This window comes from Cibotium barometz, chromosome 37, assembly GCF_041138505.1.
Source record: "Cibotium barometz isolate CiBa-2024 chromosome 37, ASM4113850v1, whole genome shotgun sequence".
In the NCBI taxonomy this organism is placed as follows: Eukaryota; Viridiplantae; Streptophyta; class Polypodiopsida; order Cyatheales; family Cibotiaceae; genus Cibotium; species Cibotium barometz.
Window position 1 is genome coordinate 10,238,211 of NC_141082.1, and position 21,345 is coordinate 10,259,555.

Here is a 21,345-nt window from a genome sequence, read left to right on the forward strand (position 1 = left end):
GCCTTAATCTGAGTTGGTTGGTCTCAACTTGCAAACTTTTAAGCACTTTCCTAACTTGAATTTGATTGTCCTTGGTTCGTGAACTAGATTTGTTATTGATAGTTCACGCCATGAAACCGCATAAAACTGATCACATCATGAAGTAGTAAGCAATGGTTCACGTCGTGAAGTGTTGAATAGTTCATGCTGTGAAGGCATGCATTTCACGTCGTGAGACCAAAAATGGTTCATGCCGCGAAAAGGTAGACAGTTTACATCATGAAGTATTCTCTGTTAATTCACGGGATAAGATTTCGCAGGATCCATTGTGTCAGAGGTGTTAGGATAAAGTACCCTATTTTAGTAAGGTAATCCCACAAATTGTGACGCTGATTGTGGAAGCGATTCATGCCATGAGATAGCAAGAAATGGTTCACGTCATGAACCTTTTTCCTACACTTTCACGTGTTAACTCCCGTGTCGACAGAGTGAAGATTGGGTGCAAATTGCCTATCCAGATACTCCAAAATGGTTGTGCTAGTAATAAGGACTGTAATTCAAGTTCAAAGCACAACCAATGGCTCCTTATTTTTGTGATTTTTTTGAAAAAAATTAAAAAAAACAGAGTATCACCCTACTCATTCACGCCAACAAGTTTGGTGATACAAACATCAAAATTTAAAAGAAAAAACAGTGTAGTTTTCCTCTAGGGTCACCCAAGCACTCACCCACACAACAAAAACAAACAATTTCTCACGAATCTTTACTTCCACTCAAACCTTATCCATTCATTCTTTACACGATGCACTACCTGAATGCAAGGGCAATGATGAAACATGTATAGTGGGAGTTGAAACTCAAGGAGGACGGAAGAAACAATGGTGATTCCCCCGCACAGTGGTGCCAAAAATGTTATGGAATACCACACCTCCCAATAAGGAACTCTAAACATTCACCATTGAAATGAGAAATAAATCACAACCGTTATAGGGTACTTACCAATGCTTCGAGCTCATGTCCCTTGAGGTCTCCAAGCTCACTTTGAGAAGCTCCACCTCAACGCTATCACTCTAGAGTCGCTCACACCACCACACACAAGGCAATCTCTCTCTCTCTCTCACTCACTCCTTTGCACAAGCGTACAAGCATAGAGAATGCACATGCACTAGAGTACGCTCTCACACTCTCTCTCAAGACAAGGTAAGAGCTCTCATAACACAAAGGGGGATTGTGTCGATTCATTATGAGAAAATACCTTGTATACAACTGGCTCTTATTCACACTTGGACACCCAAAACTTACTAACTAAGGCCTTGGGTGGCCACTATCGCATAATATACAACTTTTATAGTGCCTTTGCATGACACTTATTAATGTCCTCAAATGGAGGAGCATATTTGTTAATCTAACATGGGATTAACAATAACCAAGAAAGAAATAGCTTTCAGATGTGGAATGTTGTGTATCGTAATTTCCTTTCTAGTTAGAATCACTAAAGGCCTATAGTAAATCACACTTTTGGCATAAATTAATCCAAGATCTTGAGTGCCTTGCAAGTATCTAAAGATACGTTTAATTGTCTACCAACACTTTGTGCTTCAACAATGCATGAACTTTGAAAGTTGTGACACACCATATTGGATGTCCACCGCCTCTCAACATGTATCTCAACATTTGTAAAGGCCCCCCATTATGAGGAAAATACAATGGTGCATGTGTCTTTGGTGGGAGCCCTAGCTTAGACGTTGATGGGGTTGTTATTGTGACCATTGATGGTTAGGAGATAGTCAAAGGTGCAAGCGTTAGCTGGGGCCCGATGGTGTGGAGAATATTCTTCAAATATTTCCTAGGATACCTAAGTTCATAATTAGTGGACGGTTGGTCGCGTTCTTGATACGTGGGCGGCAACCACATCCACAACTGTCCGTGTTATATATGCATCTACCACACCATCTACAGCACTATATATGGACATAGTTGTCACAAGCTAAGGCATCCAATGTTTGTGAGTATTCACACCCTCTACACTTAGTACTTCCTCCATTTAGAGTCCGTCTAGTTCTCCATCTAAGCTTTACTTTAGAGCACATGAGGGGACAGCACCATCACATTGTACCTGTCTCAAAAAATTTAAATTTTATATCCATTGCATTGTCTATTACACTTTGGTTTGCTATCTATCTTTTCGTTATGCTATACTCGTATAGATCATTGGCTTCGATATGTTAAAAAATAAATTAACTCCCATGTGGATTTATGCCATTAATGGTATCACTAATGGTAGAAAGAGCTTACCATTACTTTTCACTGTAGGAGTGAAGAGTTATATATCTTCAAGGGAGATAGTGAGAATCATTGGCTTTGATATGCCAAAGAAAATGACTGGTAGAAGGAGCTTAACATTACCTAGATTTTGGTCAAACTAATGGTGCCACTAAAAGGGAAGATCCCATTAGCTCTACAAAAATTGAAAAGCTCTCGTGCTCTCTACAAGAAGAGAAAGAAGGATTAAGGCCTTGGATGAAGCCAAAAAGGAAGCCAATCACATTTTGGAAGCAGGTGCTAAGGTTGAAAACCTTAGGCAAGTCCTAGAGCATTTCAAAGTGTATGATGTGGGAGGCTGCTTTGTACATTTTTAGAAAGCTAAAAGAAGCTTGAGGACGATAAGCCTATAACATCTTATAATAGTCTTACAATGGGCCAATAAAAGTTAAGGAGGTTAATCTTGTAGAGCCTCGTAAAAAGATCCAAATTGACTTCTAAGTATCATAAGTCTCAAAAATAAATAGTAATTTTTCCTCCACATTTTTATGTGCTTTATGATTGGTTGCTCACATAAGTTGTTTCATCATCACAATCTTCTTCTATGACTTGTTTTTAACTTCTAAAGTTCTCTAAGAGAATATTTTATCCACCTCTTTTATTCTCCTCACGTCTTTAAAATGAGAATAAAGACCACAATTATCTAAGTTATATACTCTTTCTCTCTCATAGACTTGTCTTGCAACAATACTTTTTTTCCATTATGTACTTGAAACGTGCCCAAGTGGAAATTTGAGATAGCATATCTCTGGGTTCAAATCATGGGTTCTAATCATTGGGGAAAATTTTGGGATGAGTCTACAACAACAAGCATATGTATGTAATTGAGAAAGCATACTCTTTAATTCTTATTTTGGGACGAACAACTAAGGAGGGGTCCCTAGGCCTTAGAAAACCAAGATCCCCCCCCCCAAAAAAAACCACCCCCCTTCCAATGACCATTGCGATTCTACTCGCTATGTAATGAACTTGCCTTGATAACACTTTCTATATATTTTCAAGATCTTAAATTTGTGATGTTAAAAAGTACATGTTCTCTTGTATGATTTTCAAAGGTGCAACACATATAAGATATGCTCACCTTGACTTCCTCCATAAATAAATAGTAATGTTTTCTCCACATTTTTTATGTGCTTGTATGTGTATATAACCTTTTGGGCTTGAAGTATTGCAAATTTACACAAACAAAGAGCACCATTTATCAACAAAAGGCCTTTCTTTTATATTGCAGTTTTAAGACTCTTTAATTTTGTAGTATCTTTTGTATTGTGTTCTTTTATGGTTTTTAAATGCCATTTCCCAATGGTGTGTGCCCAATGGTTTGGCACATACATGTAATGCATGTGAGTGTGTAATAGGTTATCATCCTTGTGTGCATGATGCTATATGAGAACCAAAAACTAATCTCCATGCAATTAAAACAACAAATCGACCAAAAAATTTAAGCTGAAAAGCATTCTTTTATGCATAAAAAGAGAGAAAAAAATGCACCAAATCACACACAAATCTCCATCAAAAGCACTTCTTTTTTGTAGAAATCTGCTACTCAAGAGTGTGGGCAATAGATCTAGATAAAATCAAAGAAAAAATCCAAGCTCCCTAATAATGGGCGGCAAAAATGTAAAGACTTACATCATAGATCCATTGTACCTCCAACTCCAATACTACCGTGGGGAAATTTTCATAGGCCACAAGCTCTAGTCATGCTCAAAGAGCTCCACATCTCATTAGGTAGTTGGTTCCAATTCTTTCTCTCGCGAGCGTTGTCACATTATCGCATTACACTACAGGTCCTCATCCCTCACAAATTCCTCCTCTTTGTTGCAATCACAAGATGATCAACCATGGAGCTATGGAGGATGAAATCTCTCCATGATTATGGAGTGAGAAGAAGCTAGAGAAGAGGAAGCTTGAGCACACAAAAGAGCGCAAATTGCACAAATACAAGGTGATTATATTATGAATGATAAGTAGAGCATAAACATTAAGAATCATGACTTTGATACCATATTAGCAATCACAGGATGAACAACCCGAGCTATGGAGGATGAAATCTCTCCATGGTTATGGAGTGAGAAGAAGAGAGAGAAGAGGAAGCTTGAGCACACAAAAAGAGAGAAAATTAAGCAAATAAAAGATGATTGTATTATGAATAAGATGAATAAGCGACCAAGTACAAAACCCTTTTATAGGCCCCAAACCCTATCTTTTTACTTTAACTAAGAGGTTGTTCACACCTAGAGTTATTCTGGTGTATTATTTCAACACTCTGACCTCACAAACTCCTCACACAAGCTCACTATCATGCCTTGATTAAGAAGAAGATTAGAAAAATCAAGCCTCAATTGCAAATGGGAGAGTATATTGTGTTATGAGAGAAATCAACTTCTTATATACAAGACTAAAAGTGTTCAAACACACTTAAATTATGGCTGACCAAATACCCTTGGCATATAAGTGGCCTATTGCCTTTTACAATGCTTAATCTCATAATACATCCTTGAATTAGATCATTAGGGACTTCACACACTCTTGGAGTAGGAATTGCCAAAAGTATTCCATTGGATCATTACGGGTGCCCACCCCCAAGTTATAGATTTGGACACCAGTGCTTCATATAGCTTGATTATACCTCCTTTTGGTGTGTCCACCTTTATTCTTTGATGTAGAATATTAGTGGTAGATGTAGAATATTAGTAGTAGCATGTGTTTATCCCAAAATGGTTTAATATTTCCCCTTTCCTAGTGTCAATCGCATCCTCGTAATGGAGTAGAAGGTTTTGTTATGGAGAGCATAGAGAAGATTTATTGCTATTGCGCATGATTTTGAATGGATGTTCAATGGTCATTGTTCCTCCGAGAGGAACACAGATGGTTAGTTAATATATGAAAAAGTTACTGTAGGTGGGAATGACGGGTGGGGGTCTTTGCGAGTGATTCCATTGAAAAAATAATATTATTTTTGTTAGCTTTTGCTTTTTCTTGTTTATTTTTTGCTCACTTTTCTTTTGAGCAATCACAAGAAGGGTTACAATGTTTTAGTTTTGAACAATCATCAAAATTAGAGTGGGAATCTCAATTCGTTGACAATTAAAACATTGAAAAAATGCAAGAACCCACAACATTTGAGTTGGGTGAGGTGTTTGTTGGGGTTATGTGGGTTTTCATGGAGGAGGTGGTAGGTTGCCCTTTTTTTCAAACTTATGAGGTTTGCATTGTTAAGCGTTGCCTGGGTTGGTGAGGTAGCCAATTTAGATTTCCATCTTCATAGTTGCCTTGAGCTACTAGTAACCGTTTTTCAACCCGTCTTTTGATACTTTTATCTGGACACTGCTTTCTTGGTGGATTTACCTTCTTCGTTGGGGCTAAAGGTTTGGTACTCATCTTGGCATTAACTCGGGAGGAAGCACTTGGTTTATGTGGGTTTGCGCAGAACGTCGATGAAGAGGCTTGGGTCTTCAATAGAGGTTTAAAATCATATCAACCAGCATTCGAATCCATCATCTGGATAGCATTTTTGCTTATAATTTCAAGGTCTTAGATTTAGTGGTTTACCTTTAAGAGCAATTGCAACGATCACAACAGACATTATTGTTGGTGACACAAGGATATTGTGTCAAGAGGGGTTTTCGATGAGTCGGTAGGTCGAACAACACCTCATAGTCCACATGAAGTTGACATGAAACCACGTAAGAAAGCAAACACTAATTAATTAATCCATACCTTTTTTTTTTTGGGGGGGCCTTATTGAAGGGCTGAAGATTCCTGGGGGCCTTATTGAAGGGCTGAAGATTCCTAGGACCTCTTTAGTTCTTGCTTTGCCCAAGGTGTGCGTGCGCAATGTTCATCTTGTTAAACTGGCCTGACGCCTCGACTGTACCAGAGAAGAGTCTCCGTTAGAACATCTCCTTCTGCACAAATTAGGGCAACTCTGGCATTTTTGAACAATCCCGTGAGCTCACAGGGGGGAGGCAAGTAGGGCATACTTCCTCATCTGTTACAGAACGAGTAATCTAAGCAAAAGGTGAGCAAAAAAGCTGACGGAAAGGAGAAGAAGAAGAATGCAGACAAGCGTTTCGAAGAATCCATGGTGTTTTGATGTGAGAAAGAGCTCTTTGGAAGGAGCTTTGGCGATTTCAGAGTTATTAGCAAGCACTGAAGAGTAGAACAGCAGTTTGAGAGTTATAAGGAAGCATTGAAGAGTAGAACAGCAGCAAAAAAGGAAGAAGACAATAGAGAAGGGTAAGCAGCAGCAGGTCGAGACAGATTGTTGGATCGTGTTGGTTTTAGGGTTTTGAAGAGAAAAGCAGCAGGAAGGAAGAAGAAGAAGAGCAGGCCCATAGATTTTTGGGCTATGGCTATGGCGATCCTGCACAGGGGGAGGGTTTAGGTTTAGCTTAAACAGAGATAGGACGATTATTTTTGTTGAAAAAGGTGTTGTGATGGAAATTGATCCACCGGGCAATGGATCTTCTCTCATTACACTTGGCCGATCTCCTCCGATTTCACACAGAAGCTCCTCCGATGAGCAGCACGAGCTTGCTGTTCCTGCTGGATTAGATGGCATTTTGGATGATGATGATGATTTCGAACTCACTTTCAGCCTTGACGTGCAGCAAAGAGCAGCAGCAGAGTCTTTGGTAAGCTCTCAAAATCTATGCTTATCCCTAATCATTAGTTAATCTTAATTTTAAGTATTTTAATCTTGATGCATCATGTGAGTAAGGTAGTTAATCTGTATAATATAAACTTAGCACATTCGGCCTCTCATGATATAGCTGTTCATGGAGCAATCCTTTTTTTGTCGATGTTATATCAGCAGTCACGCCAAGCGCTCAGGAGTGAGGAATATCGACAGCTTTTCCATTTACCTCCAGAAGAGGTAGGGATGCACTTAAAAAACTTGAGTATTTTCAAATGATAGTCTTTTTTGAAACCTATGAAACTAGTATGTTTGTGTTTTTGCCAATCATGATATAGGAATGGGATGAGCTAGATTTGGTAGACTGGATTTTGAGTTTTGATGGTGCTCCCAATTGGTGTTTTACAGTTGGCAATCAAAACACCACCCTCATCATGATTGATTTTGTGGGTACCAGCTAATTCTACATTGTAGGCCCCTTTATGAGGAGAAACGTCACTATGCCTTTGTCTTGACCCACTCCAGCAGCTCGTTAGTAGCAGAAAAAGACTACCATGGCTGACGTTATCTTCCTCTATGCAGATAGCTGCGGAGGGTGACATTGAGTGTTGATCTACATGAACCAGACATCCACTAGAATAGGTGATGCCATAATCTCAAGTACCTCGAAGATAACGAAGAACTCTCAAGGTTGCTTGCCAATGAGACCTTCGAGCGGTTGATGAGAACTGACTGAGAACACTCATAGCATCGGAGATATCTGGACAGGTGTTGGCTAGGTAAAGCAATGAGCCAACAATGTGTTGGTATTATGGGGAATCCACCAAGGGTGTATGGATAACTTGACATTGGGATCCATGGGACAAGAGAGAGGTGTATAGCCTAACAACCCATAAAGTGAGAGCAGCTTCTTCACATACTTCTGTTGAGAAATGAAGATACAGTCATCTTTCTGCCAAACCTCCAGCCCAAGAAAATAATGAAGAAGGCCAAGATCAATCATCTCAAATGTCGCGGAAAGCTTGGACTGGACTTGTGTCACCGACTCAGTATCGGAGCCAGAAAGGATGAGGCTATCAACATACAAAACAATGACAGAAATATCCCCATCATAGAGAAGCACATAGAGATTGCTGTCAGCATATCCCATCTCAAAGCCAAGAGATAACAAGAAGACTTCAATCTTCTGATACCAGGCACGGGGTGCCTGTTTGAGACCATAAAGAGCCTTTTGCAGAAGATACACATGGGTGTCTTGTCCCTGAATCACAAAATCAAGAGGTTGCTCAACATAAACTTCCTCCTCTAAATCTCCATTGAGAAAAGCGGATTTAACATCCATTTGGAACATGGGTCATGTGAAGTGTGCAGCCAGAGCCAAAACAATCTTGATGGTGGTATACCTATGTAACATGCAGTGGAAGTATTCGTATTGGAGGATCCTGTCACACAAATGCTCACACTGTCTTCTGTATCTAGAGTTTCGTGAGTTTAGCAATCCACTTTTTAAGACTTCAAACTTTTAAGAGATATGAGAGAGAGAGAGAGAGAGATGAGAACTGTACGCCATATTGGGTCCCGAATTACCCACTTAAGGGCCTCCTATCCCGTTACCGAGATAGTGTTTGCTTTATTATCTTTAAAGAGATTGACGATGTGACTGACGATAAGCCAAACGCAAGACCTTTGAAGACCAAGTGTTGGGTTGAACTGTACACTGCTGTAGAAAACAGCAAATATGTCCAATCTCGAGCCTATGCACTCTTCCCAATGGAATGAGGGAGGGATGCAAAGCTGAGGCTGAGAGAGGGGCTGTTTGGGATTGTTCTAGACTGAATATGAATGCTGTAAATGCTTATGAATGTTGTGTTTTACCTTCACCAAGTGGCTGGAGCAAAACGATGAGTAGATGAATGCTGAAAACTGTATAGATGTAGAAAACGCTAGATGAATTGTTGGCTGAATGCTGAACTGATGCGTTTTGCTGACGAAGAAGTGCTGAATGCTCATGCGTTTTGAGGCACCTAGGACTGTAGGAGATAAACGCCGAGGGCTGGTGGCTAAAACTGCAATCGCTTATGCTCCTTGTGCTGAAGATTCCAAGCGCTTGATTGCTCTTATGCTGAATATGATGAATGAATGGCTGAATATGCAAGTGATCTATTTATATGGACACAATGAGCCAGTCGGCTGGCTACAGAGCTGGCCGACTGCACATGTCCACCATAAATGCATAAATGATGTGTAAAATGCTGAAAATGATGGGAAAAATACCAGAAAAATCCTAGTAAATATCCTAATAAATACTAGATGATATCTGGGGTGTTTGCCATGGTCTAGATGCAATGGATGAATGATGTGCAATATGCATAATGCTTTCTGATGCAAACCCTAAGGTTTCTACTGACTGTATATGCATGAATGCGTCTCTTTAAGTGGGTTAAGGGACTTAGACTGACTGATTGACTTACTATGGTTGAGAATGACCTATGTAGCTCGTGCTTGACTTATCTTGGACTGAGGATTACAATGGGGTCATGGCGTACGACAAATATCATCCTGAATGGTACTAATACTGTTACAATGTTGCACTGATGATGATGAGTGAGTTTGTCATTATGCACTACAGTGCAGAGTGCATGTGACATTCCCTCCTGCTTAGCTTGGCGGCACGTTCATGGCTTCCAAGTAGTCCACCAACAATTGGGGGTACTCTTGAAAGAACTCCTCGTCTAGCCATACGGCTTCATGGGTACCTCGATCTCGGAATTTCGTATAGAACTGACGTATCCATCGATCGAAACCATGCTTCCAACGATGAAGAAGATATGCTCGGGCTCGATGACTTCTGCTTAGTCTACCACGTTTGGCTGCTGTTCATCTGAAACATCAAACACTCCTGGTCCAACATATGGTTTTAGCCAAGAAACATGGAAAACATCATGCATCGTCCAACTGTTAGGCAATTTCAACTTCATGGAGACATTACTTAACTTTTTGACTATTGAAAAAGGTCCAAAACTATGGAATGAAAGCTTGGGACAACGTTTGCCCACTTGTTTCAATCTTTGTTTCATGATACGCAGATAGACCCAATCCCCCTCCTTGAAGTGGACATCTCGTCTTGACTTATTTGCTTGTCTGTTATAGGCTTCCTGTGCTTTGGTCAAGCGGTCCGTGTGACTGACTCAATCATCTCGGAAAATGCTTCCGTGGTTTTATTAGCCTTTAGAGATGGAGATACCAATCTCGTCAAAAGAGAGGAGAAACGGCGACCAAAGACTGCTTCATATGGAGTCCGTCTGACACTGGATGAATGAGTGTCGTTCAAGATAGCTTGGACCAATGGAAGATAATGTTCCCATTTGGATTGCTGGTCATGACAATATGACTTGAGAACATCAAAGGCCAACTGGTTATAAATTTCTGTTTGGCTGTTTGTCTGCGGTGGATGGAATGCACTAGACAACTGCAACCTAGTTTCGAAGTTTTCAAATAATGCCCTTCAGAAATGCGAGGTAAACTTGGAATCTCTATCTGATGTTATGGTGCTAGGCAAACCACAAATTGGGTACCAATGCTTGAGAAATAGACGGCTATGTCCTCGGTTGTGGCCGTATGCTTGCATGGGATGAGCATGCAGAATTTACTGAAGTGATCCACAATGGTGAAACACTGAGTGTTCCGGGATCCGGTGGATGTTGGTAGAGGCCCTACAAAGTCCATAGATATGTCGATGAAAGGTCCGTCGGGGTGTCACGTGCACATGTTAATCCGGTGCCACGTAGACATGACTATTACTTACAGCCGCCTTAAGGGCAAAGTTAGAGGTCGTATATGGGCAGTTTGGAGCCAATTTGGTGGCCCTATAGGTGCCCAGGACATGTACCAATGGTTGGGACATATTATGGACACAATATGTGGCCCCAATACTGCAGGCGGCTTGCTCATAGGCAGCCGACAAGACCTGTAGAACTCCACGACCAGCATGGTTGACATATACGTACGTACGGATCAGATCCGCACCGTACGGCCGTACTGTACGGATCCGTACGCGAGGTTTTTTTTGGGGCTGAAAATCGTCGTGCGTTGCCTACAGTCTGATTGGGCGCCCGCCTGGCCTTTGGGTACATACTAGGCCTTTGATTATTGGGCTTTGTATTGTATACACTTATTGCAGACTCCAGAGAGCGTGCGTTACGCGAGAGCAGAAAATTATCGAAAAAGCCTAAAAGACCAGGCGAACACATTTGCACAGCGTTGGAACTTTGGCGTGCGTGTAGGTAAACTGAGCATCTTCCTTTCTCTCTCTTTCTCTCCCTCTTGAGTCTTATCTCTTTCTCCGCGTCACGCAAGACCTCTGGCTTGCCGCTTATAAGTTATTCTTGAGTCCTTTGCATATGTGCTGCGCACTTGGCAGGTGCAGACAAAAGTCTCAAGAGCCATCATGCCTAAGCCAACTAACCCGTATTGGCAAGAGCACACCAATGTCATCCGCATTGTCAACACGCCAGGGCAAGCTGGATGTGGCACGCGACGATGGCAATGCAAGTATTGCAACTTTCAGCTCACCAGTACCATTTCTCGCGTCGTTATGCACTTGACAGGCATTGGCACAACCAATAACTTTGCAGGGTGCAAGGCAGTACCAAAGGACATTAGGGATAAGTTGATTGCTGAGAATTTTCCAGCAATGGGTGCAGGGAAAAAGGTGAAAGGTAGTCAACAGACACAGGATGCTCTCCATGATGCACTCTTGGGAGACTTGGGTGGTTCTTCACAGGTTCAGGAGGAGCAGCCCTCTGGCAGTAGGAAGAGGGCTCGTACCATGCATGAGCAGCAGGACTATGTGGAGGATGATGGAGAGATGCATGCACCAAGGCAGACTACCTTGCCTTCTCGAGTGGCCTCTCTTTCTTGGGTGAAGAAGCGCCAGAAAGTGGCTGAGATGGAGATTGCTCGCACTCTCATTGAGTGCAACATCTCCTTTCATGTCTTGAGGATTGAGCAGTGGTAGAGGATGGTCAGAGCCATAGCCCAGGTTGGACACACAGAGGATTGGTCGGGGTTGGAATACAATAAGATGCGGACCACTATGCTTGAGGAGCAGAAAGCATTGATAGATAAGGCATTGGTACCAGTGAAGGCAGGTTGGGGGCAGTTTGGGTGCACCGTCATTTCAGATGGCTGGAGTGACATTCGTAGGCGACACATCATTAATATTCTTGTGTCGTCTTGCCTTGGCACGTACTTCTTGCGTGCTGTTGATGCAGGAAAGGCTGGAGAGCGGATTACAGGTGAGTTTACCTAGGAAATAATAATGCATGTGATTGAGTACCTTGCAAATATCTGGTTTTGCTTAGTTTATTACATTTCAACCAAAATTCAGGAATCTTCATTTTTCAATCAGAATCCAAATCAATGGTACAACCTTTCCAAAAGTAGTCAATGGCTTCAGGATGAGGAAATACGAAGGCCAACTGTAGGTTCATCATCATCCAATAGTGAGCTCATAAACACATGCTCATCACAATCATCTACTTCCGTAAAATCAATCAAATGTGCCCCCCTTGCATCATTTGTTGCATTTCTGGCAGCCCTTCTAGTGCGTTGAGGTATAGGAGCATCCATTTTATTCTCCTGGAGAGTCTGTAACAGCCATCTTGGGACTGTTTTGGTTGCATTTACAGCAGCCCTTTCATGCTGTACTGCTTCTTCCACCGCAACAATCTGTTACAAGTATGAAAGATAGAGTGAAAGTACAACTTATGTTTAGGTCAAGGGTTGACCTAACCAGCCTTCCACCAACTAACTAGAGTTAGGTTTATTTTATTGTAGAGCCTAGTGCACTACTTTAAGTTTCTAAGACACTAGGTGTACACACCTTACATTGACACTTTAATAAGTGTCCACACCACACAAATTACATTGGGCGCTGCCCATAGAATCGGCAAATTCTAACACCATTCTGTACTGAATAGTGGCCAGGCTCAAAATTGAGGGCCAAATTATACTGAGCACCAAACTCAGGGGAGTTGACATATTGGTCTTTCATGCTATCTAAGTCCTTCCCCGTGATTTCGAGAATGGTAGATTCCTGGACTGCCTGGATGCTGGCCTTCCGACCAAGAGCATATGCTACTGGGTTATGCTCACCAAGGATGTATTCAATCATTCCTCCAAACTGTTGGAAGAGTTGACTCCACCTGGCCTGTCGATCACTCCACTGGCCACTGGGCATGGTTTGAAGCCACGTAAGTGCTTGGTGGTTTGTTTTGATTGTGGAAACCTATCCATAAAGAAAAGGCTTCCAATGTTTGAGAGCGGTGATCACACCCAAAAGCTCTTTGTCATATACCGAATAATTCTTTTCGACGACATCCAACTTTCTACTATAGTATGCCACGGGTCTATTGTCCTGCTGGAGAACTGCAGCTATGGCTACATTGCTTGCATCAGTAATGACCTCGAAAGGTTCATCCCAAGATGCTAACTTTAATACAGGCGCTTCTGAGGCGGCTTTTTGGAGTGCATGGAACGCATCAAGTGCCTTGCCTGTAACTGAGACTTTTTGCTTGCGAGTCTTTACCCCCTTGAGCAAGTCGGTAAGAGGTGCTGTAAGGTTGGAAAATTGATGGACATGGGTACTATAGGCTTGGCAAAGACCTACGAAAGAACAGATTTCTTGGGCGGTCTTAGGAACGTCCCAATCTAAGATTTCCTAAACCTTTGATGGATCCAGTCTAATCCCATCGGAACTGATGATATAGCCTAAGTATTGAACTTCCTTAACACCAAAGAGAGACTTTTTGGTGTTTATGTAGAGCTCATTCTCTTGCAAAAGTTGCAAGACTTTCTCCACATCTTTCTCATGTTGCTCCGCAGTCGCTGAGAAGACTAGTATGTCATCAAGGAATATGAAAACACACTTCCGAATGAGGACTGCGAAAATCCTAGACATCATTTTGTTAAAGGTTGCGGGTGCATTTGTAAGCCCAAAAGGCATGACTACGAACTCGTAGTGAGCACGCTTTGTTCGGAAAGCTGTTTTTGGAATGTCAGCTTCAAAAATGCGGACCTGATGGTAACCACTCTTGAGGTTGATCTTAGTGAAAAATTTAGCACCGTCTAAACGCTCCAAAATGTACTCAATCCTTGGCATAGGAAACTTATTCTTAATGGTGACTTTATTTAATGCCTTGTAGTCTACACAAAGGCGTGCAGACTTGTCCTTCTTTTGGACAAATAGGATGGGTGCAGCAAATGGTGAGGAAGGAGGCCGAATGAATCCGGATCGGAGGAGCTCAGATAACTGTTTTTCTAACTCGCCCGAAACGTGCTAGGAGGATCCGATCCAGGGACTAAATCAATGTGATGGTCCTCAGGGCGAGAGGGTGGGAGACTGGGTGGGAGATCGTCCCTGAGCATAATGTCCTAATGTCTGGATAGGAGGTCTGCTATAACTGAGGACTGAAGGTGAGATGGATGCTACCGATGAGGTAGAGGCTATTTGAGCACGAACATAACGTAGTGCTTCTTCTGCTCCCTTGCGGATAGCTCGTCGGGCCTGGAGATGCGAAATCAATGGGATACCAAGAATGCTTCTATCCCCACGAATCATGACAGGCTTAGGAAAACCTTTACAGATAGTAAAAGTGTCCTGCCCCCAATCGAGAATAGGCTCATATTGGCAAAACCACTGAATTCCTAAGATCATGTTACACCCCAATAGAGGCGAGACACTGAAATCTCGTTGGAATCAGGCCTTTTGAACATCAAAGGCAAATTGTTGTGCCTTTTGAGAAATGTGGGTGCGGAGACCAAGTGTAAACCCGTCCACATCCAGATGATATGGGACTAATGTGCAGCTCATTGTGTTAGCCAACTAGAGAGAGATGGCGTCTTCAGAACTGCCCATATTGAATAGGACTACAAACTGTCGGCCCTTGGTAGAGCCATAAGCTCGGATGAGGCTTTTTTGTGCAACATCGGTCTCACCCTCCTACTTAGCATCAAATACCACGAATGGCATAGGATGCATAGAAGGTAAATGTTGAATCGCATTGGTGGTAGTAGGCGGGGCTGGAGGAGCTGGGGATGCTGTGGCAACTGTGGCAGAAGGAGCTTTGGCGGCTTGTTCTGCTTGCCATTTGTGGCAATCCTTCTTACCATGCCCTATGACGTGACAGAAAAAACATCTTTTTTCTGACTGATACTTCTTTTGCTCCTCTGGAGGAAGATAACCTCCAGTAATACCTACTTTAGCCTTTTCATTGGGGGTTTTCTTAGGCTTAGATTCTTTACCTTTCTTACCACTTGAACTGGAGCTATTACTGCCGTCCTTCTTAGCATCTTTAGAAGATGCATTACCTTTCCTTGGCTGTGGAGCGGATTGCTGCTGTTGGGGTTTGGTATTGGATTGGGATGACTGCTTGAGCTTGCCTCTGTTCATCTTCATTTCTTCATTCTGAGCGAGAGTCAAAGCCCGGTCATATGTACTGGGTTCAAAAAGTTACGAACTGTGAACCGAATGTTGGGATCTAATCCACGAATGAATTGCTCCATCTTGGCTTGTGTAGATAGCCCTAACTGCTGTGCTAAAGTAATAACCTTGCTGGAAAACTGAAGCACTGGATATCCGTTCTGTCTGAGTCCATAGTGTTAGCACATTCATCCCCAGATTCTGCTCTTTTATGGTGCCCATTTGGTCCCTTTTGCATGGCCCTTGCTTGTGGGCTGCCCACCCCTTTTTCTAGTATTTTTCCCAGCTTTTCTGGCATTTTCCAGTCGGCCTGTTTTGCAGCTCCAGTCAGCCAGCTTACATCTACTATATATAGTGGGTGCTGGCCTCTCATCATTCATTCAGTCTTGTATATATTTTGCTCCCTCACTTATGAGACTTGTAGTGTCTCTTGCTTGGGACTGTTTTGCTTTAGTATATTCAGCATAGTTTTCTCCATCTCTCTCTCTCTCTTGCACTCTTTGTTCAGCACATTCTAGTGCCACTCTGCTTCCGCTCTGTGCGCTCTTTCATGGTATCATCGCTCCCGGTTTAGCAACCTCTTTGCTGCCCCAGATTCAGCACTGTTTCAGCACCTCCTCCTCTGCGTTTTCCTTCAGATCTGCAGCTCTTTCATGCTGCGTTTTCTGGACTGAACCTGGTCACTTTGCCTCTGCGTTTTTCTCTCGGATCTGCAGCTTCCTTTGCTGCGTTTTTTGGACTGAACCTGCTGGTTGCTGCGCCCTTCAGTTTGGCTTCATCAACACAGCCTTCAGGTACTGTTTGACCAGTTTTCTTCTATTCCACGTGGAGTTTGGGACATAGGTGGTCTGTTTTCTTCAGGACAGCAGCTTCCTTTGCTGCGTTTTTCCTCTCCCGTGGGTTTGCTCCTTTGCAGAGGGGGTCTTTGGTGTTGCAGGCTTTGGTGGCACTCTTGGTACCTGTGGAGGACACTTCTACTTCAGAGTTTGTGCAATTTTTTTCTTGAGATTGAGCTCAAGCTTTTGTGATGGCTGCATCGACTTCTCTTCATATGTTTGCTGAGTTTGCCAAGTTGGATGGTTCCAACTACACCCTTTGGAAGGTGAAGGTGAAATCGGCCTTGCGTGGCGTGGATCTTTGGGATTGGCTTGTTACACCGGCCAATGCCACCCCTCCCACCCTTGCTTCCGGTGGTGCGACTCAGGCACAGATTGATATTTGTCAGTCAAATGATCGACGCGTTTTCTCCTTTGTGATGTTGAATTGTTAGGATTCTGTTCTCTCTCATGTGCGTACAACAGATGCTGCACATGAAGTTTGGAAGGCTTTTGCAGATCTCTATGAGATTAAATCTTCGGGTCGGATTTTGGCGTTGGAAAAGCAACTTATGAACTTATCAGTTTCTGCCTTTCCATCTTTATCTGCTTTCATCTCGAAGATGAAAGATCTCCGGGACGAGCTTGTTGTTTGTGGCAAGGACATCTCCACAGAGGACATGGCTATTCGGGTGCTCGCCAAACTTCCAGAGAGGTGTGATGCATACTTTTAGTCTCTTGTTTCTTCTCCTCGTCTTGTTCCAGTTACTTGGGAGGAAGTTCTCTCTTCCGTTATGCAGATTGAGTCTCGCTTTGAGGAGCGGACTAGCACCTCTGGTGGCCTTGATGGAGCTTTGGCAGCGCGAGATAAAGGGAAGAATCAACAAAAGAAAGGAAAAGGGGGTTCTGACAAGAACTCCAAGGATTCCGACAAGGATAAAGACAACAAATCTTCAAAGAATAAGGACATTGAATGTCATTATTGTGGCAAGAAGGGTCACAAGTCACCCCAATGTCACAAGAAGAAGTGTGATGAAGCAACAAAGAACTCTTCCTCAAACAACGGCGGTGTCTCAACCCAAGAAGGATGATGGCATTCTTCTCTTAGCAGGTACTTGGCGTATACTTGCTCTTGTGACTTCTCAGTCACGGTCTTGGATTGTTGATAGTGGTGCTATTGCTCATATGACACCCCATCGAGATTGGTTCGAGGACTTCACTGCCAGATCAGGCGAGATCACTCTGGGTGATTCTTCTTTTGTGCCAGTGCATGGACATGGCACTATCCCCATCTTCCGTTCTGATGAGGACAAAAGGTACTCCTCGATGTTCTGTATATTCCAGATTTGGCTTTTAACCTTTTGTCAGTGAGTGCTCTTACAGCTCAGGGTGCGGAGGCGATCTTTTCTCGTTATGAGATTACCATTCGTGATAAGGCGACTGGTAGCATCTTGGCTTAGGGAGTCGAAGACAGTGGTCTCTACAAGTTGACCGCTCTGCTTTCGTCTAGTGCTTCTTCTGCTCTTTGGCATGCTCGGTTTGGCCATTTGAGCTATCAGCTTTTGCAGCGAGCTTCGAAGGATGGGTTGGTTGAGGGATTACCGACCATCAAGGCTTCGTCTACTGCTTGTTTTTCTTGTTTACAGGGGAAGCAACACCGAGCCGCCTTTCCGAAGGAGGCGACACACAGATCTTCGACATCACTTGCTCTCTGATCGGACATATCCTTCGCAGTCAGTTTATTGAGTTCCTTCTCATCCAAACCCCGTCAGCAGCATTGGCGGTGTGCTCTTAATGCTGAAAACGCTAGATGAACTGTTGGCTGAATGCTGAACTGATGCGTTTTGCTGATGAAGAAGTGCTGAATGCTCATGCGTTTGAGGCGCCTAGGGCTCTAGGAGATAAACGCTAAGGGATGGTGGCTGAAACTGCAATCGCTTATGCTCCTTGTGCTGAAGATGCCAAGCGCTTGATTGCTCTTATGCTGAATATGATGAATGAATGGCTGAATATGCAAGTGATCTATTTATATTGACACAATGAGCCAGTCGGCTGGCTACAGAGCTGGCCGATTGCTCATGTCCACCATAAATGCATAAATGATGTGTAAAATGCTGAAAATGATGGGAAAAATACCAAAAAAATCCTAGTAAATATCCTGATAAATACTAGATGATATCTGGGGTGTTTGCCATGGTCTAGATGCAATGGATGAATGATGTGCAATATGCAGAATGCTTTTTGATGCAAACCCTAAGGTTTCTACTGACTGTATATGCATGAATGCGTCTCTTTAAGTGGGTTAAGGGACTTAGACTAACTGATTGACTTGCTATGGCTGAGAATGACTTACGTACCTCGTGCCTGGCTTATCTTGGACCGAGGATTACAATGGGGTCACGGCGTACGACAAATATCATCGTGAATGGTCCTAATACTGTTACAATGTTGCACTGATGATGATGAACCAGTTTGTCACCATGGACTATAGTGCAGAGTGCATGTGACAACCGAGCTGGAGGAGCAAATGTCTCATCAGAGTCTTCACCGGCCTTTTGAGCATATCCTCGAGCAACAAGGCGGGCTTTGTACTTATCCAAAGTACCATCTGCATGAAACTTGACTTTGAAAATCCATTTCACACCAATCACACGACGATGTAAAGGCCGTGGCACCAAAGACCAAGTGTGATTCCTCTCAATAGAGGACATCTTTGCTTCCATGGCTTGTCACCACTGTGGCTGTGAAAGAGTCTCCTCTAGATTCTCAGGCTCATCGATCTTCTGGAGAGAACTCATGAGAGCATAATTCATTGTGTGATGAGATGTGGAAGCCTGAGATGAACGGCGAGGTCAAGGGGTGGTGGTAGAGATCTGGTTATGGAGTTGTGCATCAGTGAGACCAGAATCTCTAAAGAGTTGATGAACCCATTGAGGTAGGCCAACCTTCCTCTCAAAGTGTGAAGAAGAAGAAGATCCAGTTGCAGTAGAGGACTCATCCGATGCTGTTGGGAGAGGTGATGAAGTAAGCACCTGTGGGGGTAATCCCGGAGTCAAAAGCAAGACTCGTAGAGGGACTAGGAGCTGCACAAGCTGGTGCAACAGGAACTGGTGGGTGTAAAGTAGGAGCTATCACCGGAGTTGCAGCACGAGGAGGAGGAGGAGGAGAGGAGGAAGAGGTATAAGATCACTAACATCCACCGGGAATGGATCATTGAGAAAACCTGTAGATGCATGAGGTGGAGAGGAGTCGATGCCAAACAAGCTCTCATCAAACCGAGCATCATGAGAAATGATGATGTCATCAACCTCCGGATCCCATAAGTGGTACCCTTTGGATCTCAGACTGTAGCCTGTGAAGATCATCCTTTTTGACTTCGATAAGAGTGTGGTCCTCTTCTGATTTGGGACATGCACATAAGCAACACAATTGAAAACACGTAAATGAGAAACAGAAGACTTGTGTCTTGTAAAAGCTCCTCTGGAGTCATCCCCTCAACCGCTTTTGTGAGAGAGCAGTTAATGAGATAAAGTGAGGTAGCCATAGCTTCACCCAGAAAATAGGAGGGAGACCTCCATGATGCAACAAAGAACGAGCCATCTCTTTTACGGTCTGGTTCTTCCGTTCCACGACTCCATTCTGCTGAGGAGTGTAAGGAACTGTAGTCTGACGGTGAATGTTCTTTGATGCAAGGAAGTCATCAAACGGTACAAACTCGCCACCATTATCAGTCCGAAGAAATGAAACTGTACCCCCAGATTGATTTTCCGCCATCGTGATCCAAGTCTTGAAACTGGCAAAAGTATCTGAGTTGCGAGCCAAAAAACATACCCAGACTTTGTAAGTGAAATCGAACCCAAAGAAACATTACCAACACCGGTGACATGAAGCGAAGAGTTGTCGCCGATATGAACTGAAGAAGAGAGAGTTTGGTAATCCTCCAAGATATGGGCTTGATTCGTCATGTGGGCAGAAGCAGCACTATCACCAACCCATTCCACCGCTTTAGGTGTGTCATTGACCTCTTCTAGAGAAGTCATCGCTATGATCACGAGGAGTGAATCCCGTGAAGAAGTGGATGAATCTATGAGTGCCATGTATGCAACTTTGGCAAATCTTGTCAAAATACGCAGCGGAGATGATAACAGAATCTGAGATCACAAGAGCAAGTAGAGTGCAGAAAATAGACAGCACAAGAGAAGGAGAGAGATAGGCGTGTAACTATTCTCTATACACAAGATCCCGCAATGAAAACAAGATACAATAGGTGGGGGGCCATGGGGCCATACATGGCCCCATGAGTTGAGTCGGCCAGTAGAAGGACAACCGACATGACATAAAATGCCCACGACCAGTGAAAACCAACAGTCGGCCAGCATCTCAGGGTCGGCCCTCACACGTGTGGAGTCGGCCAGCAGCAAAGAGCAACTGGGACTGCCTGTGACCAGTCGGCCAGCATCTGGTACAGTCGACAGGTCCTACACTGCCTCCCATACCCTGGAAAAATAGGGGAAAATGGGGAAAAAATAAGGGGAGTGAGGAAAAATGATAAAACACCTACAAAGTGCGGGCACACCCACAACAGAGGCCCTGGTGTCTGATAAAGACAGGAGATGACTTCTAACACCCCCTCTCAGCTCCTGGCTATGTAATCAACCCTAGGGAGCTGGAGTGCCGCCTGAGCGTAGCCTGAGGTAGAGACTTCGTGAAGAGGTCCGCCGCATTGTCCTCCGTCGAACAATAAAGTAGCAAGATGTCACCAGCCAAGATCTTCTCACGTACAAAGTGATACTGTATCTCTATGTGCTTGGTCCGGGCATGGAAGACCGGGTTCCGAGCAATAGCTATACAACTCTGGTTATCACACTGGATGACTGTGGGCTCCTTCTGTGGAAACCCAATCTCGCCTAGCAGCCTCCGCAGCCACACAACCTTGCAAGCAGCACCACAAGCAGCCCGGTACTCTGCCTCTGTCGAAGATAGGGCAATAGTTGGTTGCCTCTTACTGCTCCAAGAAACTGCTCCTGAGCCGAGGGTAAAACTGTAACCTGAAGTGGATCTCCTCGTGTCTTGATCTCCTCCCCAATTTGAGTCACTCCAATCTC

The 21,345-nt window shown here is 43.5% G+C and overlaps 1 protein-coding gene across 6 annotated transcripts in view; it reads left to right on the forward strand.

Moving 5' to 3' along the window:
* The first annotated feature begins 6,047 nt into the window (after nucleotides 1–6,047).
* Nucleotides 6,048–21,345, forward strand: part of LOC147616928 (protein VASCULAR ASSOCIATED DEATH 1, chloroplastic-like) — a 64,560-nt gene continuing 49,262 nt past the window's right edge. For 4 of the 6 annotated variants that reach the window (XM_086776573.1, XM_086776575.1, XM_086776577.1 and 1 more), the window contains exons 1-2: nucleotides 6,048–6,941; nucleotides 7,121–7,183. In XM_086776573.1, the coding sequence (XP_086632699.1) occupies nucleotides 6,744–6,941; nucleotides 7,121–7,183 (261 nt within the window). In that variant the 5' untranslated portion in view covers nucleotides 6,048–6,743. The remainder of the gene's footprint in view (nucleotides 6,942–7,120; nucleotides 7,184–21,345) is intronic. The other 2 variants (XM_086776576.1, XM_086776574.1) reach the window with 2 other exon arrangements.